This window comes from Ovis canadensis, chromosome 1 (assembly GCF_042477335.2).
Source record: "Ovis canadensis isolate MfBH-ARS-UI-01 breed Bighorn chromosome 1, ARS-UI_OviCan_v2, whole genome shotgun sequence".
In the NCBI taxonomy this organism is placed as follows: domain Eukaryota; kingdom Metazoa; phylum Chordata; class Mammalia; order Artiodactyla; family Bovidae; genus Ovis; species Ovis canadensis.
Window position 1 is genome coordinate 78,189,071 of NC_091245.1, and position 17,189 is coordinate 78,206,259.

Genomic DNA, 17,189 nt, shown 5'->3' on the forward strand with positions numbered 1-17,189 from the left:
AGCACCAGTGTGCTCAGCTTAAGAAAGCAAATATATTGATATCACTGTAGCCTGGTAGGCTGCAGTCCATGGGGTCGCTAGGAGTCGGATACAACTGAGCGACTTCACTTTCACTTTTCACTTTCATGCATTGGAGAAGGAAATGACAACCCACTCCAGTGTTCTTGCCTGGAGAATCACAGGGATGGGGGAGCCTGGTGGGCTGCCGTCTCCGGGGTCGCAGAGTCAGACACGACTGAAGTGACTTAGCAGCAGCAGCAGCCCTCTATATATATCTCCCTTCTTCCTCTTGAAAGATAACTCTATCCTGAATTTGGTATCTATTATTCCCATGCATTTTCAAATGTTTTTATTACTATACATAAATACATGTTTTCTATGTTTTTCTCTATATATATTACTATTATGTGTATTTTTTCAGAAACAAAATTATCTTTTTATATGTTTTTAAAGATGATACTATACTTAACCTTTCTTTAACTTGCTTTTTTCTCTCAGTGTCAGTCTTTATATGAATTCATGTTGATGCATACAGCTCTAGTTTAGTCATTAACTTTACAAAGTTAGTACCTTTTTTCCCTTTTACGGACAAAATGGTTTAGAGAGACCATGTGACTAGAAATGATGGAGCTATGATGTGCACTCAAGTTTTCATGGACCTAAAGTCACAAAATTTCTAAATTTCTCTTTCTTCTGTAGAGAACGTAAGAATTTAGTTAAGTTTTACAAAAGATTCTCCATTTAGTTAGGCAATTCTGTGTTTTCTTTCTGTCTCAGGGCACATCCAGATTCATTGCACAGCTAACTAAAACTTGAAAAAATGCAGAGATACAGTGATTATGGGTAGTGCAAAAAGGCAGTTTTCCATTTAGTAGGTGATATTTCTCCAACTTTGGAATTCAAGTGATGAAAAAAAAACACTTTTTCAAAACTTGTCATCAGATTTAAAATTTTTCAGATGGTTCAGAATTGTATATAAAATGATTATTTTTGCATTAGCATAATTGTTTGTGTGTTACAGCGTTGCATCTTAATGGCTTAGAGGTACATCTCCTGTAACAGGATTTCTCAATGGTGCTAAGATCCTTTGGTTCTAGAAGAATGAAGAAAAATATTAAAACCATTATAACCTAAATCTTCATTTTGTATATGTGAAAACTGAGACCTAGGTTAGGTAAAGTGGTATGTTCAAGGCCACACAGCTACCTTTAAGCCACACTTGGAAATAATTCCAGGCTCATGATCTCAGTTCAGTATCTGTTCCTATAAAAGCTTTAAGTAAAGACATTAAGGTTAAGATAGGTTATTAGACACACCCAAATTCACTTTTTACTGACAGAACCAAAACTAAAAACAAAATCAATAATTAGGAATTAGAAATGAAATATTTATTGGCCCTCTCTTAGATAAAAAGAAATTGTCCCTATGATCATGATTTTCATCATAATCAAGTATGATAACCAAGACAAGGTGGGAAAGGGGAATAGTCTCTTGAGTTTTATTCTTTTACATAACTCTTATCCTGCAAAATCATTGTTTTCTAGGCAAAGCACCATGGAAATTTCCTTTGCTGATTCATAAGAGCCTTAAATATGCTTGAAAAATAATATAAAAGTCTGTATCTCTATGATCAGTTTTACCAATAACAAGATATACCAATAAAAGTTTGAAGCCTTCACAAGCCCATTGCCTTGGCTTTTCCTTGATAGAGCCTGGGAAGCTAGCAAATATACTTCCTAATCTGAAGAATTCGTGTCTTTTCACTTCACCTGTATCTCAAAAGCTGATCACCTGTAAAAACCAAGAGATAAAAAAGAGTTCTTCTATCACCATGCTGCCTGTTCTTTATGATAAGGGCATTCATTTAGTATTATGTGATTACTTCATACTGAGCTGAGCCTTCAATTCTGGGAATAAAAATGATTCTCACTCTGGCCTTCAAAGAGATCACAGTCTAGTCAACAAATAATGTCGGTACTGTGCCAATAATAGAAATATCTTTTATGCTAAATAGGTCTTTCTCTAATTAAAAACATACATTATAATAATAAATTGTTTCCTCTATATTTTCTGAAATTTATAGCATTTTTTATTAGTGTTATTTTTAGTGATCATACAGGGGAGAAGTAAGTCACTAGTAGATGGAAAATATAATCATAGGCATTTACATCATTCTGACCTCTTGTGGAAGATCACTTATGTCTCTGTTAACAGCAAGTTCAAGTTTCTCCAAGCTGGCACAGTAACTTAGTTCCATGGGGACAGTTTTTATTCTATTGTAGCTAAGAATCAGTTCCTGAAGTCTAGTGAGCAGTCCTATGGAAAAATAATACACAGTAAATAGCAGAGGGATATAAAATACTGTTTCCAGTTATTGAGTATTACAGCATAACTTACTTTCCAGGTTCAAATTGGGAAATTCACATTTAGCCTCTTCCCTTTTCCTGGTATGTGTCCTGCCCCTTTTTCAGAAAAGCAGCAGATGATTTATCAGTACATGCAAAAAAATTTTTTTGTTCTGGTTTATCTGTACTATATCCTGACCAGTTTTCCATTTGGGGATTTTTTTCCCTCCATTTAAAGAATTTTATCTAATTTTTCTTTCTTGTCTTCAATCAGTTCCCTTGTAGGAGGAATAACTGAACTAACAATATTGTTTCCAGAATCAATACAATATTTCCAATACAATTATTTCCAAAGAGACTTTTCTTGCATTAAAACCTCATCTTGAATTACCTCAGTAAACCCAGAAGCTTGGATCCCCTGGAAGCTTCAATTCAGATGTTTAGAGTTTTCTCAAGATGTAGGACTATATAAAGATGAGATCTTTATTCCATGTATCAAAAAAAATTCTCAATAAAAAACAGGAATAGAAGCAATCTTCCTTACCAATTCCTCGAGGTATCTCAGAAATTGTGTTTCGAGATAAATCTAACACAATAAGGTTCTGGAACCTTCCAATGAATTCAGGAATTTTCAGCAAGCCAATTCTATGAAGTTGCCATTCCTGTAGCTGGTTCAGTTTTAGTAGAGAAGAAGGGAGAGTCTAAACTCAAGTAAAAGAAATGACAGAGTTACTATATTACTTAAATTATTTCAGTATCATGCCACATTGAAATGTGATTGTAGAGATATTACTTGATTTGTAAAAGAAATTAGGCATATTTTTTCTTTAGTGAATTACATTTCCAAGTGCTTTGTGCTACTTCTAAGTTTTAAGAACTTTACTTTCCAAGGGGGATGCTAAACCTTCAAACCCCAGTCAGAATAACATAAACAAAAATAAGGTATTTTAGTCAATATTGCTCACACATAGAGCTGTGTTCTAAAGACTATTAGGCTTAATGAGAGTACATATGTTATTGAAAATGAGAATATGGTGGTTAATTGACATAGAAAAAAGATCATTTTAATCAATAATTCAAACTTCTCTTCCCTTTCTCTTTTTAAAATTACTTATTTTTGGCTGCTCTGGGTCTTTATTGCTGCATACAGGCTTTCTCCCGTTGGGGTGAGTGGGGGCTAGTCTCTAGTTGCTGTGGCCTCTCTTGTCAAGAAGCACAGGCTCTAAGCAGGCAGGCTTCAGTAGTCGCAGCACACAGACTCAGGTGCCTCGTGGTATATGGGGTCTTCCAGGACGAGGGATAGAACTCATGTCCCCTGCATTGGCAGGGGGATTCTTAACCACTGGACCACCAGGAATGTCCCTTTCCTTTCTGTTTCAAAATAGTATCATGTTTTAAAGACGATTTTCTTTTAAATTAAAGAGTTTCAAAATTTCAACTATTCTGAACTCTATGCCTTTTCTCTATTAGCCTAAAGTAGCCAAAAGACAAAATAAAGGCAGTAACCACCTTGCTAAATACACCAATGTGTATGAAGACAAACACTGAATTAAGGGATAAAGTTGGCCCTTGTTAAAATTAGACGAGGCCTAACATACAATAATTAAACAGATACCTGTTTGTATATGTGTATGTGAGTATGTGAAAGAGAAAGAGGGAGGGAAGGAGAGAAAGAGAAGATAATATGAATCCAATTGTGGACCTAAGAAAAATTAATAAACATTTCTATTTTGTGAACTTTTAACTGAGCATTAGCTTTGGAAAGCAATATGATTTTTGTTAAGTAGTCTTTATGAAAAATGAGAAAATGCTTATTAGAAGGATTAGTGGAGAAAATATTACAAATGACTTAAATTTAGGCAGCATTAAAGCACACTGGTTGAATTTTTGAACAAAAAAGTTGGGAAGTTATGTTCATTTTCAGTTCCTATTGCCCAAATTCATTTGGTATTACACACTATTAAAATCAGAATTCCTAACTATTTCAGACTTAAGCACATAGTCTAAGAATCATTCTCTCAACTCTCCCACACAATGCAAAATATAAAAAATATTGCTTCTATAAAGCTTACCTTCCATTCCTCTTTTTCTATCTTTAAAATGACTCTCCCATCTTCCTTGGTGACCTTTTCTCTTAGCTTGGTTAAGCATACTCGTTCTTCCCAGATTCGCACCAGCCTAGGAGACCAGGAAATCATTTTAGGTCACAGGTAGCATTCACTTTTGTATGAAAAAGTAACCCATCAAAAACAAACGTTTGATTGACAGTATCTGGAAATGAGACAAGAATTATTTTGTAAGACATTTAATTTGATTAATATGATAAAGGCCCTCTTTTTAATGTTTTGAAAAGTATTATACCTCTCCTTAGATTTTTTGCAACAGATTTGTTTAGATATAATTCACATACCATAAAAATCTGACACAATTTGGTGTTTTCTGGTATATCTGCAGAGCTGTGCAACCATTACCACTCTCTGATCTGAAACATTTTCAGCACTTAAGAAAGAAACCCCATGCCTGAGCAGTCACTCCCCATTCCTCCCTCCCTCAGCCCCTGGCAGCCAATAACCTCCTTTCTATATCTATGTATTTGCCTATTGTAGATATTTCATATAAAAGGTATTCTATAATATTTGGTGTTTTGTGTAGCAGGGTTTTCTCCAAAATTTGTGCATGTGTGTATCAGTACTTATTTCCTTTTTATAGAAGAAGAATATTCTACTCCATCAGTTCAGTTCAGTTGCTCAGTTGTGTCCAACTCTTTGCGACCCCAAGGACTGCAGCACGCCAGTCCCCCCTGTCCATCACCAACTCCCAGAGCCTACCCAAACTCATGTCCATTGAGTCAGTGATGCCATCCAACCGTCTCAACCTCTGTCATCCCCTTCTCCTCCTGCCTTCAATCTTTCCCAGCATCAGGTCTTTTCAAATGAGTCAGCTCTTCACATCAGTACTAGAGTTTCAGCTTCAACATCAGTGCTTCCAATGAACACTCAGGACTGATCTCCTTAAGGATGGACTGGTTGGATCTCCTTGCAGTCCAAGATACTCTCAAGAGTCTTCCCCAACACCACAGTTCGAAAGCATCGATTCTACAGTGCTCAGCTTTCTTTATAGTCCAACTCTCACACCCATACGTGACAACTGGAAAAACCATAGCCTTGATTAGATAGACCTTTGTTGGCAAAGTAATATCTCTGCTTTTTAATATGCTGTCCAGGTTGGTCTTAACTTTCCTTTCAAGGAGTAAGCATCTTTTAATTTCATGGCTGCAGTCACCATCTGCAGTGATTTTGGAACCCAAAAAAATAAAGTCAGTCACTGATGGGGGCATCTTTTTTCCATGAAGTGATGGGACTGGATGCTATGATCTTAGTTTTCTGAATGTTGAGTTTTAAGCCAACTTTTTCACTCTCCTCTTTCACTTTCATCAAGAGGCTCTTTAGTTCTTCTTCACTTTCTGCCATAAGGGTGGTGTCATCTGCATATCTGAGGTTATTGGTATTTTTTCCAGCAATCTTGATTCCAGCTTGTGGTTCATCTATCCCAGTGTTTCTCATGATGTACTCTGCATAATAAGTTAAATAAGCAGGGTGACAATATACAGCCTTGATGTACTCCTTTCCTAGTTTGGAACTAGTCTGATGTTCCATTTCCAGTTCTAACTGTTGCTTCCTGACCTGCATACAGATTTCTCAAGAGGCAGGTTAGGTGGACTGGTATTCCTATCTCTTTCAGAATTTTCCACAGTTTATTGTGATCCACACAGTCAAAGGCTTTGGCATAGTCAATAAGGCAGAAATAGATGTTTTACTGAAACTCTCTTGCTTTTTCCATGATCGAGCGGATGTTGGCACTTTGATCTCTGGTTGCTCTGCCTTTTCTAAAACCAGCTTGAACACCTGGAAGTTCACAGTTCATGTATTGCTGAAGCCTGGCTTGAAGAATTTTGAGCATTACTTTACTAGTGTGTGAGATGAGTGCAGTTGTGCGGTAGTTTGAGCATTCTTTGGCATTGCATTTCTTTGGGATTGGAATGAAAACTGACCTTTTCCAGTCCTGTGGCCACTGCTGAGTTTTCCAAATGTGCTGGCATATTAAGTGCAGCACTTTCACAGCATCATCTTTTAGGATTGAAATAGCTCAACTGGAATTCTGTCACCTCCACAAGCTTTGTTCGTAGTGATGCTTTCTAAGGCCCACTTGACCTCGCATTCCAGGATGTCTGGCTCTAGGTTGGAGATCACACCATTGTGATTATCTGGGTCATGAAGATTTTTTTGTACAGTTCTTCTGTGTATTCTTGCCACCTCTTCTTAATATCTTCTGCTTCTGTTAGGTCCATACCATTTCTGTCCTTTATTGAGCCCATCTTTGCATGAAATGTTCCCTTTGTATCTCTAATTTTCATGAAGGGATCTCTAGTCTTTCCCATTCTGTTGTTTTCCTCTATTTCTTTGCATTGATCGCTGAGGAAGGCTTTCTTATCTCTCCTTGCTATTCTTTGGAACTCTGCATTCAGATGCTTTTATCTTTCCTTTTCTCCTTTGCTTTTTGCTTCTCTTCTTTTCACAGCTATTTGTAAGGCCTCCCCAGACAGCCATTTTGCTTTTTTGCATTTCTTTTCCATGGAGATGGTCTTGATCCCTGTCTCCTATACAATGTCACAAACCTCTGTCCACAGTTCATCAGGCACTCTGTCTATCAGATCTAGTCCCTTAAATTCTACTGCATGGATATACCAAATTTGTTGACCCATTCATCAGTTGATGGACATTTTTAACTATTATAAATAGTGCTGCTATGAATATTCACGTAAAATTTTCAGATAGATCTATGTTTTCATTTCTCTTGAGTGTGTATATTCCTAGGAGTGGAATTGCTGGATCACTTCATAAATCTACATTTAACTTTTTTAAACCAAACTGTGTCCAAATTGCTTGCATCATTTTCCCTTCCCACCAGCAGTGTATGAGGGCTCTAGTTGCTCCATAGCTTTGCCTACAGTTGTTAGTGTCCATCTTCTTGATCATAACTATCCTAGTGGGTGTGAAGTGGTACCTCATTGTTGTTTTGATTTGCATTTATTAAATATCTAATCTATAGATATCTAGTTTAAAAGTTTTTAAAAGGCTTGCAAATGATATAGTTCAACTTCAGAGTTAAATTGTATATTACTATATTCCATTTTATCCAGATTTAGTTTTCCAGATATAAAAATGCACAAAATTCTGGAATACATCCTATTGAATTTTGGTTCATAGCAAAAATACATAATGTCAAGTTATAAAAATGAGTAACAAAAGGTTGCAGAAGGTTACCAATTCCTATACTAGAAATTTTTCACGTATGAAAAATAAAGAATGAGTTTAGAATTGAAAGTTTTACACTTTTAGCCTATTAGAATGATAAAGAATAAACAAAATATAAGCAATCATCATAGAACATAGATTTAATCAATTTGAATATTTATTTACCAAAATTCTCTTGACATCTGAGAGTTAATATATATTCTTAGCAATTTTACATACTAATTGACCTTCAGGGAGGGTTTTATTTTGATGAACAGAAAACCAAATATCTCTAAAAGTGTAATATTTGCTATCTCTATATGTTTGTGTTTGCAAAATATTTCTATGGAGCCTACATATTTTCATCCACTACTTTTCTGAAAATTAATTTGCTAACAATTGCACTGTGGCAACGGCTGTGTGTGGCCTTCCAGACTGAACAGTCGCTCAGTCATGCCCAACTCTTTGCGACCCCATGGACTGTAGCCCATCAGGATCCTCTGTCCATGGAATTTTCCAGGCAAGGATACTGGGGTGGGTTGCCATTTCCTTCTCCAGGGGATCTTCCCAATCCAGGACTGAACCCAGGTCTCCTGCATTGCAAGTGGATGCTTTACTGCCTGAGCTAGTAGGGAAGCCCTAGTAGGGAAGCTTCCAATAAATGTGATTAAATGAGACAAAATATATAATGCCTTCTATTCAATTATTCCATGTTTTATAAAAATAGAACTATTCAAATGGTAGACATAATGATTATTAATTACTTACTGCTCACTGAGATATACATATTCCAGAATAAGATATAATGTTGAGCAATGAGGTATCTTACTCCCTACACTCTAACTTCAATTGAAGATCTCCATCAAGCACCTATTATACGCCAAATATTATGTTAGACTTTGTGGATACAAAAACCTCTGTCCTTAATGAGTTTATAGTGAGGATAACTATTACCAGATAAGTTTATTTCCATCTCTTTAATGATTCACTTATTCTTTCTGGCTCTGTGTGATCTAAATCCGGAATGTATTACTTAATTCAGAAACCATGGACAAGACATCTCACTTCCAAGGATTTTGCCAATAATATATGGGGTTTGGATTAAGTAATATCTAGTGTTTCTTCTAGATTTAATATTCTGTAATTCCTACACTGCTTATTTTAAGCTTGAGGCTCTTTCAAGTTTTAAATAGAAATTTTCTATCTCCTCTAAAACCCTTTTATTATACTCTAAAGCCTTTCTCAAATGTCATTATATCAACTCAAACCCAAGTGCTTAATTTTTTTCCAGGCAACCTTGTATCAAAAGACAGAAACAGTTTCTGTTTACACCTAAGGCTTGGGGGACTTCCCTGGTGGTGCAGTGGTTAAGACTTCATGCTTCCACTACAGGAAGCATGGGTTGGATTACTAGTGGGGGAACTTAAGATCCCATGGTGCAACCAAAGTTTTTAGTTAAATCTCTAGCCACTCTTAGCTGAGAAAAGAGCATTAGATTACATTCTTGCCTTTTCTTGTCCCTTGCCTGTTTTGTGCAGAGAAAATTGAAGCTGCTGAAATTAAATGATTCTTAGCCAGACATGTTTAAAATTAATAGGTGAAATTCAGGAGTAAAGAAATAACTCATGATTTCTGACCACTGTTTTTTTAAAAATTGGATAGGATTTATTAAGAGTACTTGAGTTAACAGAGAACAGTCTTATGGTTGCCAAGGATGGGAGTGTTGGAGGGGGGAGGATTGGGAGTTTGGGATTAGCAGATATAAAGTAGTATATATAGGATGGAAAAACAACAAGGAACTATATTCAATAGCCTGTGATAAACCGTAATGGAAAAGAATATGAAAAAGGATATATATATATGTGTGTGTGTATAACTGAGTCACTGCTATACAGCAGAAATTAATACGACATTGTAAATCAACTATATTTCAGTAAAATTTTTAAAAAAGAGCACTCAAGTTTGTCATAATTGTATAATATAAATATAATAGGTTTTGTAAGAGTAGTTTTACTGTAAAGAGTCAATCTAGGGAAATTTAAGACCTGAGGTTAATAGAATGCTTACTGAGTCAGATTGCTTATGTATGAATACTAGTGGATACCAGTTCCACATTTATTAGCAGTATGATCTTTGACAAGTTACCTAGGCCTATCCTTCAGGTTTTCCGTCTTTAAAATGGAGAAAATAACATCACCCATGTGTCACAGAGATTGCTTATCATTCTCCAATATGTTATTTCTCTTCTTCCTCATAATAGATCCTCTAAATATAACTGGGCACAAGACTTCATTTAGCCATCCTCCCTTGCAGTTAGGAATGGGTCATATGAAGCTTTGGCTAGTGAGATGTTAGCAGAAATAGTAATGTGTGCAACTTCCGGCTAGCTGGAATCAAGTACGTTGGCCACAGTTGGTCTATCTATGTATTTCGGGCCATGAAGTAACTAAAGTCTGTTCCTAAAGGAATGGAAACCATGCCCAGTTGAGCAACAAGATAAAAAGCCTGAATGTCTGACGCAGTGGAGTGCTATGCCAGTCCTCTTCTTTGCTGGGAGAATACCGGTGATTCCAAGTTTTTGCACTCCCTCCAAGTTACCAAAGTATAAATCTTAATTTGTCTAAACAAGTCATACAATCTCATTCCCCTAAAAGGTTACTAGATTAGGAGTATAAAAATGACCTGATTCTGGCCAATGAGAGGTAAAGGAGAGGCTAGCTAGGGGACCTCAGAAAGGTACTTTCATTCTTAAATAAGAAACAGAAATAAATATGATTGTTCCCACTCTTCCGATGACATAACGGTATCTGGCTGCGATGCCTGAAAGTGTACCAGCCACCCTGCAACACTGAGAGAAGCTACCCTGAGGACCAAACTGGCATACCAAGATTAGCTGTGGAAGGTGGAAGAAGCAGAGTCCAGAAAATTGTGGAAGCTTTGGAACTGCCTAAACTCAGGACTTCCCTATTGTTTAAGCCGTTTTTAGTCGTGTTTTCTTTTATTAGCTGACACAAGACCATTTTTTAAAATGAGATATAATTGGCATATAAGATTATATTAAGTCTAAGTGTACAACATGATGGCTAGATATTTGTACATATTGCCAAACACTGAACATTGCCATTCAATATTTAGAGGGATCTACTGAGTGATATAATGGGAGCTATATGGAGTCGATGAGGACAGGGGCTAGCCTTGCAAAAGTAATGCGATACTTTGGAAACATCCAGTGAGGAAAGTAGGTATGTATCAATAAGGCAGAGGAAATGAGAGTCAAACTATAACCCAAATAGAGGACTCAGGTGATCCACAGTGGCCCTGGCTGGAACTCACAGCTATTTAGTTAGGTGAGAATCGACTGAACTTTCTAATGCAAGATATTGTTTTAGCTCCTAGGGAATCTAATGTTGAACAAACAGTCTCTGAAAGTAGACTGTTGCTGCTGCTGCTGCTAAGTCACTTCAGTCATGTCCGACTCTGTGCGACCCCATCGACGGCAGCCCACCAGGCTCCGCCGTCCCTGGGATTCTCCAGGCAAGAACACTGGAGTGGGTTGCATTTCCTTCTCCAATGAAAAGCAGACTAAATGATACTAATTGAACTTTGATGAATGTTGAGCAGACTCCTAGGATAATTACTAAATTCATTTGTATTTTTTGTGGCCCGCACCATATGGCCACACTTCATTGTCAGGTGCTTCCTTTAGTTATATTTTGAGTTTTCTGTAAATAAAAACCTCTATAAAATTCAATAATAAGGCAACTAATAAATGCTATTTTAATAATGAAGATGTTATAAATTCTTGTTAATTCAAAACAATAAACATGTTTTAGCATACTTTTGTTGGAATTCCTTCTCTCGCTTCAGGTCTTCATTGAGTTTCTTTATTCTTTTTTCCCAAACTTCCTTTACAGCATTGACAGCCCCAGTACTAACCACATTTTCTGACATGATTTCTCCACATTGTCACAGGGTCACCGACTTCATTAAATTTTGAATAACTGAATCACAGATGCCATCTCAGAAAGGACCTGATTGAACGAGATTGGGGTGGGGGGGGGGAATGTGTTTCAGAATGTTTATTGAGTGCCATAATGAACATAATAACTTACATTTATTTAACACATTCTACGATTCCAAGACTATTTAATGTACTTTACATGCCATATTTCACTTAAGAATTCTCATAAAAATGTCTTGACATGGGTACTTTTATTGTCTTTGTATAAAGAGAATAAAATCGAGCCCTAGAAAAGGTAACTAAGTGGTTTACATCCTGTCTCTAGTAAGTGACAGAGGGTGGAACTGACACCAAGTCTACTTCCTTTTTACTATTAATTCGCAGTAATGAAAAACTGCAACTACTTTACATGTCCAGTTATAGGGAAATATGCAGTAATGGGTATACAACATGAGCAGGCATCTTGACAGAGCTACTTAATTAGATCCTATATACACAAGCTGGAATTCAGTTAAGTAAATATAGTGGGATTGTTTGCCCTTGTGGAAAATAAATTGCAAATGGACTCATCTAACATTGAGGATTGTGACCTGAATCTCGGGAAAGAGAGGCAAACAATAATAGGGGAATTGTTATGTAAGTCACGGTAAGTCTATTTGATGAGATGTTCTTTGCCTCTCATATAGTGGTATTGATTTTTCACCAAATTAACTAGCAATAATGAAAGAGTTTGATTCACAATTAATTATTTCTTCAAAACTCAAGAAGTAAAAGATGTCCACAATTACCACTTCTATTCAACACTATATTGAAATGCAGTAAAGCAATATCGTGACTGAAATAGACAAGTATACAGTTTGGAAAAGGAGAAGTAAAATTTGCAGCAGCATAGGGAAAACGGTGCCCTCATACACCAAATGTGACCGCGCACATTGCTATAGTCTCTATGGAGAGAATTTTGGTAACATCTATCAAACTTAAAGTCACACCAACACTTGTAGGAATTTACACTGAAAATATTTTCCATTTTAAAATGACACATTACAAAATTATTCACTGTAGGGTTTTTCATGACAGCAAAAGGTTGGAAACAACAATAACTTTCTACCAGTAAATTACAGTAGATGTATATTATGAGGAATTATATAGCTCCATAAAGAAGGAAAAGCATGTTATACACTGATAAAGCATGATATCCAAAATGTATGACTATGACACCAATTTATCCATTCTAATTAATGTGGATATTTAGATCCCAAATTTTTGCTCTAATGAGCAAAACTGTTTCTGAAATTCCTGTTCTTATCTTCTTGATGCTCAAGTGGTATTATTTCTACTGAGTATACCCAGAATTAGAATTGTTAGGTCACTATGTTCAAATTGATAAGATAGAGGCCAATTGTTTTCCTTGTACAGTTGTAGTAAGTAATTTCCCATGGAAAACAAGTGGCCTCTACCTTAATTACAGAAACAGTTTCCATTGGAAATTGGTTCCCCATTGATGTATCCTCATCCCATATTACTGCATAAAATGATATCTCATCATGATCATAATTTATGTTTTTCAGATTATTAACTGCTCCAGGCTAATAAAGATTGCCCAACTAAATAAAAGACAAAATCCTGTGTATTATTTACAAGGGCATACCCAAAACATGAAAATAGAAAAAATGGAAGGCACAAAATAGAAAAAGATCAGTCTAGGTTTATACCCAAGAGAAATTAAAATATATGTTCACACAAAAACTTGTACACGAATGTTGATAGTAGCATTATTCACAATGGCCCCAAAGTGGAAAACAAGTAGCTGAGAAGTGGAAACAAATGGCCATTAACTAATAGATGGCTATTAATGAACAAAATGTGACATATCCATACAATGGAATGTTATTCTGGCATGAAAAGGAACCTAAGCACTGCTACATCATGGGGAAACTGAGTAAAATGATGCTGATAGAAGACACCAAACACCAAAAATTGTATTATCCCATTTATATGAAATGTCCAGAATAGGCAAATCCATGAAGAAAGAATGTAGATTAATGATAACCATGGGGCTTTGCTGAGGGTACAAAGTTTCTTTCCTGAGTGATGAAAATCAACTTTTGAAATAAATCAACTTATGAAAAAGCAAAGATTATTTATGGCTAAAAAGACAGAATGTAATACATCTTCAAAATATAAAAATAAAAGTCCTTTTAATAGGGTGTAGAAGAAGGATATGAGAAAATAGGGGGTGAGGGAAATAAGAGATATAGTCTATACTTTATGGAATGAGAGGGATTTAAGTATTGAAGCTATAAGGCAACAAAAAAAGAAATTAAAAGAGATATAACTCTATGGGAGTGCAGGTGAATTTAAGCATCATCTTTCATAATGAAACAATAGATAATGTCTAAAGCTGAGAAGGCACAGCATACTGCCTTTGAAAAAGAAAAAAAGTATTAAGGAGGTAACCACTGAAAACTAAATACTGAAATAGTTAAAATGGTTACTTTTAGGGTGATAAAAATGGGGTACATAATATTGCTTTTTCACTATTAATCTCCTCTAAATTACTGATTTCTTTAAAACTATGTAATTTGTGTGTGAGAGACAGAAAGGCAAAGACAGAGAAGAAGAAAAATGTATTAAAAAAAGGAAAGGTTTAACATTTGAGGATGAATATATAATTACTGATATGCAGGAAATTATTAGGAGGAGGTCCTTACTTAAAGCAATAAATGCAGCATTCAAATGGGGACAGATTTGCAAGATCTTTCTCCCAACAAGAAACTAGTATTTATGCTGATAATCCAACCCTCTGGGTATTAATATCACTGTCCAGTTATAATTTATTGTCTCAGATGTAAATAGGTTTGAAGCATGCATTTATCAGATAATAATTAAAATCTCAAGTACCTACATGTAAATGTGTATTTTACTAGACATGTATAATTTCATGTGCCAATTCATTTCCCCATTTCCCATTAAACTTTGATTAACCATCAACTTTCCCATAATAGTAACCAATGTTCCCTTGAGGAAAACAAGTCAGTAGTGATATATGCATTTCTGCCTCCGACGTGGGATTGTGTTCTCTACCTCGGTTATCACAACAGAAAAACAGAAACCACAGCAGTGAAGTGAGCATGGCTGTGACATGACTGAGGAGTCAACTCCCCAGAGTCAAAAGAAAACAAAAGAAATACAATCTCTGAAGAAACACTTCTTGATTTCTGGGGAAGTCAGTCTTCCAGAGGAGGGCAACTAGACGAATGACTATGAACCTCCAAAGAGACTTTTAAATTCAGTTCCAAATTTAGTTGTACCTTCCAGCAAACACAGACACAGTAAAAACATCAGCAGCTATCTATAAGTCAAGAGTAGGAAAAAAAAAATGTTTTTGAAAAATACGTACCGTGGTCAGTGCATACAGGAGCTGACATGTCCAAAGTTAGTGTATCAACTAGGAGTGGACTGAAGGCAGAATTGTTTTCAGTGTGGCTCCCAGTGATGAAAATCCTCAGACTGTAGCTGGGTGAAATGTAATGTCAGCCTAGTTCTAATTTTAGTTCATGGACAAAGCTGAGAATAGCAAAAATCACATGGAGCTTCTGTGCAAAGGACCAACTGATAACATACGTGAGTGTATTCCGTGTGCTGCAAAATGCTGTGCTGCAGGTATTATAAAACTATCATGCATGCATGCATGCTAAGTTGCTTCAGTCATGTCCAACTCTTTGCAAGCCTATGGACTGTAGCCCACCAGGCTCCTCTGTCCATAGAATTTTCCAGACAAAAATACTTGAGTGAGTTGCCATTTCCTACTCCAGAGGATCTTCTTGACCTGGGGGTTGAACACGCATCTCCTGCGTCTCCTGCATTGGTTGGCAGGTTCTTTATCACTAGCAACACCTGGGAAGCCCCAATTATTCCATAGAAATTCTCTAATGCCTCTATAGTGAATAAGTTCAGAGAGTTGTGGGGTTTCTCACGATCACAGATACAGTAAAGGAGATCACAGAACCTAAACTCTATAATCTCCCTGTCCAGAGAGCTGGCACTGTCCCACACACAGCTGCCTTGAATACATTCATAAGTCAACACTGAAGTTCAGGGAGGAGCTTTCTTTCCATTAAAAAGAAGACTAAATTGTCCCCTTGGAAACAATTTAGAAATTTAGATTCATTTCTGCATTTGGCACTGTCTACAATTAAATTTTAATTTGACCATATTTATAGAAAATCCACAAATTTCAAAGTTTCTCTCTTCTCTTGCTAAGCTGCTAAGTCACTTCAGTCATGTCTGACTCTGTGCAACCCCATAGATGGCGGCCCACCAGGCTCCCCTGTCCCTGGGATTGTCCAGGCAAGAACACTGGAGTGGGTTGCCATTTCCTTCTCCAATGCATGAAAGTGAAAGGTGAAAGTGAAGTCGCTCAGTCGTGCCCGACTCTTAGTGACCCCATGGACTGCAGCCTACCAGGCTCCTCCATCCATGGGATTTTCCAGGCAAGAGTACTGGAGTGGGGTGCCATTGCCTTCTCTGCTCTCTTCTCTTATCTAGCCTCTTATTTTCCATAATGCAGATCTAAGAGGCAACACTGCAGGGAGTGAGACAAGTTGAGAAATTGTTAAAGTGAACTACACTAGAGAAATGGCAGGGAAAGTAGGGAAAAAGTGAACAGATTTGTGAGCTATTTATGAGGAGATTAGACAGTTTTGGTTATTTGAGGACAATAAGGGACTAGAAAGGGTTTCCCTAGTAGCTCAGCTGGAAAAGAATCTGCCCACAATGCAGGAGACCCCAGTTCGATTCCTGGTTGGGAAGATCCCCTGGTGAAGGGAAAGGGTAACTGCTCGGGCTCCCCTGGTGGCTCAGACTGTAAAGAATCTGCCTGCAATACAGGAAACCTGGGTTTGATCCCTGGGTTGGGAAGATCCCCTGGAGGTGGCATAGCAACCCACTCCATAATCTTGCCTGGAGAATCCCATGGACAGAGGAGCTTGGCGGACTACAGTCCATGGAGTTGCAAACAGTCAGACACGACTGAGCGACCAGGCACACACACAGGGGATCAGACAGAAGAGACGAGGCACGTATAGTGACTGTCTGTCAGTCATGGCTGCCCGTATCTTCCAAACACCCTCTCCATAGCTTGATAACCCCCCGCATTGTGAACCTACTCTACCAAGATAGAACTAGGGGGAAATGTCCCAGTCTTTCTTGCTACTGAATTTGGGATGTGACTGAGATTTTGCTGACCATCTACTTTGATTTAGAGGCAAAGAAGGTGAGGACACAGGCTGAGTGACCAGAGTCCATTTTTGCTGCTGTGGGTACAGCAGAGAAAATATATTCAGGAGTTAGTTTGGGCAGCAAGAGTTTCCAGAACACAGTAGATGAAGCTGGTTCTGGGGACACCCTCCCTAGGCCAGTTCCGTAATGTAGTTCCAGGAGTTGTTTTGTGAACTCACATTGCTTCCTTAAATCTGCTTGGGAGAATTTTGTTATCTGCATCTGAAAACCTGACACAAGTATGGTAACTACGTCTTGTTAGATTTCCAAAAATATTCTTATCCTGCTATTGATTCATCTCAGATTCAA

General features: G+C 37.1%; 1 protein-coding gene across 3 annotated transcripts in view; it reads right to left on the reverse strand.

Annotated features, from left to right (window-relative positions):
- The window catches only part of LRRC39 (leucine rich repeat containing 39), a 21,053-nt gene extending 5,907 nt beyond the window's left edge, over positions 1 to 15,146 (reverse strand). For 2 of the 3 annotated variants that reach the window (XR_011258674.1, XM_069598699.1), the window contains exons 1-5: positions 15,001 to 15,146; positions 11,478 to 11,670; positions 4,418 to 4,523; positions 2,890 to 3,046; positions 2,180 to 2,316 (exon numbers count right to left, since the gene is read on the reverse strand). Coding sequence is in view for 2 of the 3 variants with exons in the window: in XM_069598699.1 (XP_069454800.1) it covers positions 2,180 to 2,316; positions 2,890 to 3,046; positions 4,418 to 4,523; positions 11,478 to 11,590 (513 nt within the window). In the remaining variant the exon portion in view is untranslated. The remainder of the gene's footprint in view (positions 1 to 2,179; positions 2,317 to 2,889; positions 3,047 to 4,417; positions 4,524 to 11,477; positions 11,671 to 15,000) is intronic. The other variant, XM_069598704.1, reaches the window with a different exon arrangement.
- Positions 15,147 to 17,189: the final 2,043 nt, after the last annotated feature.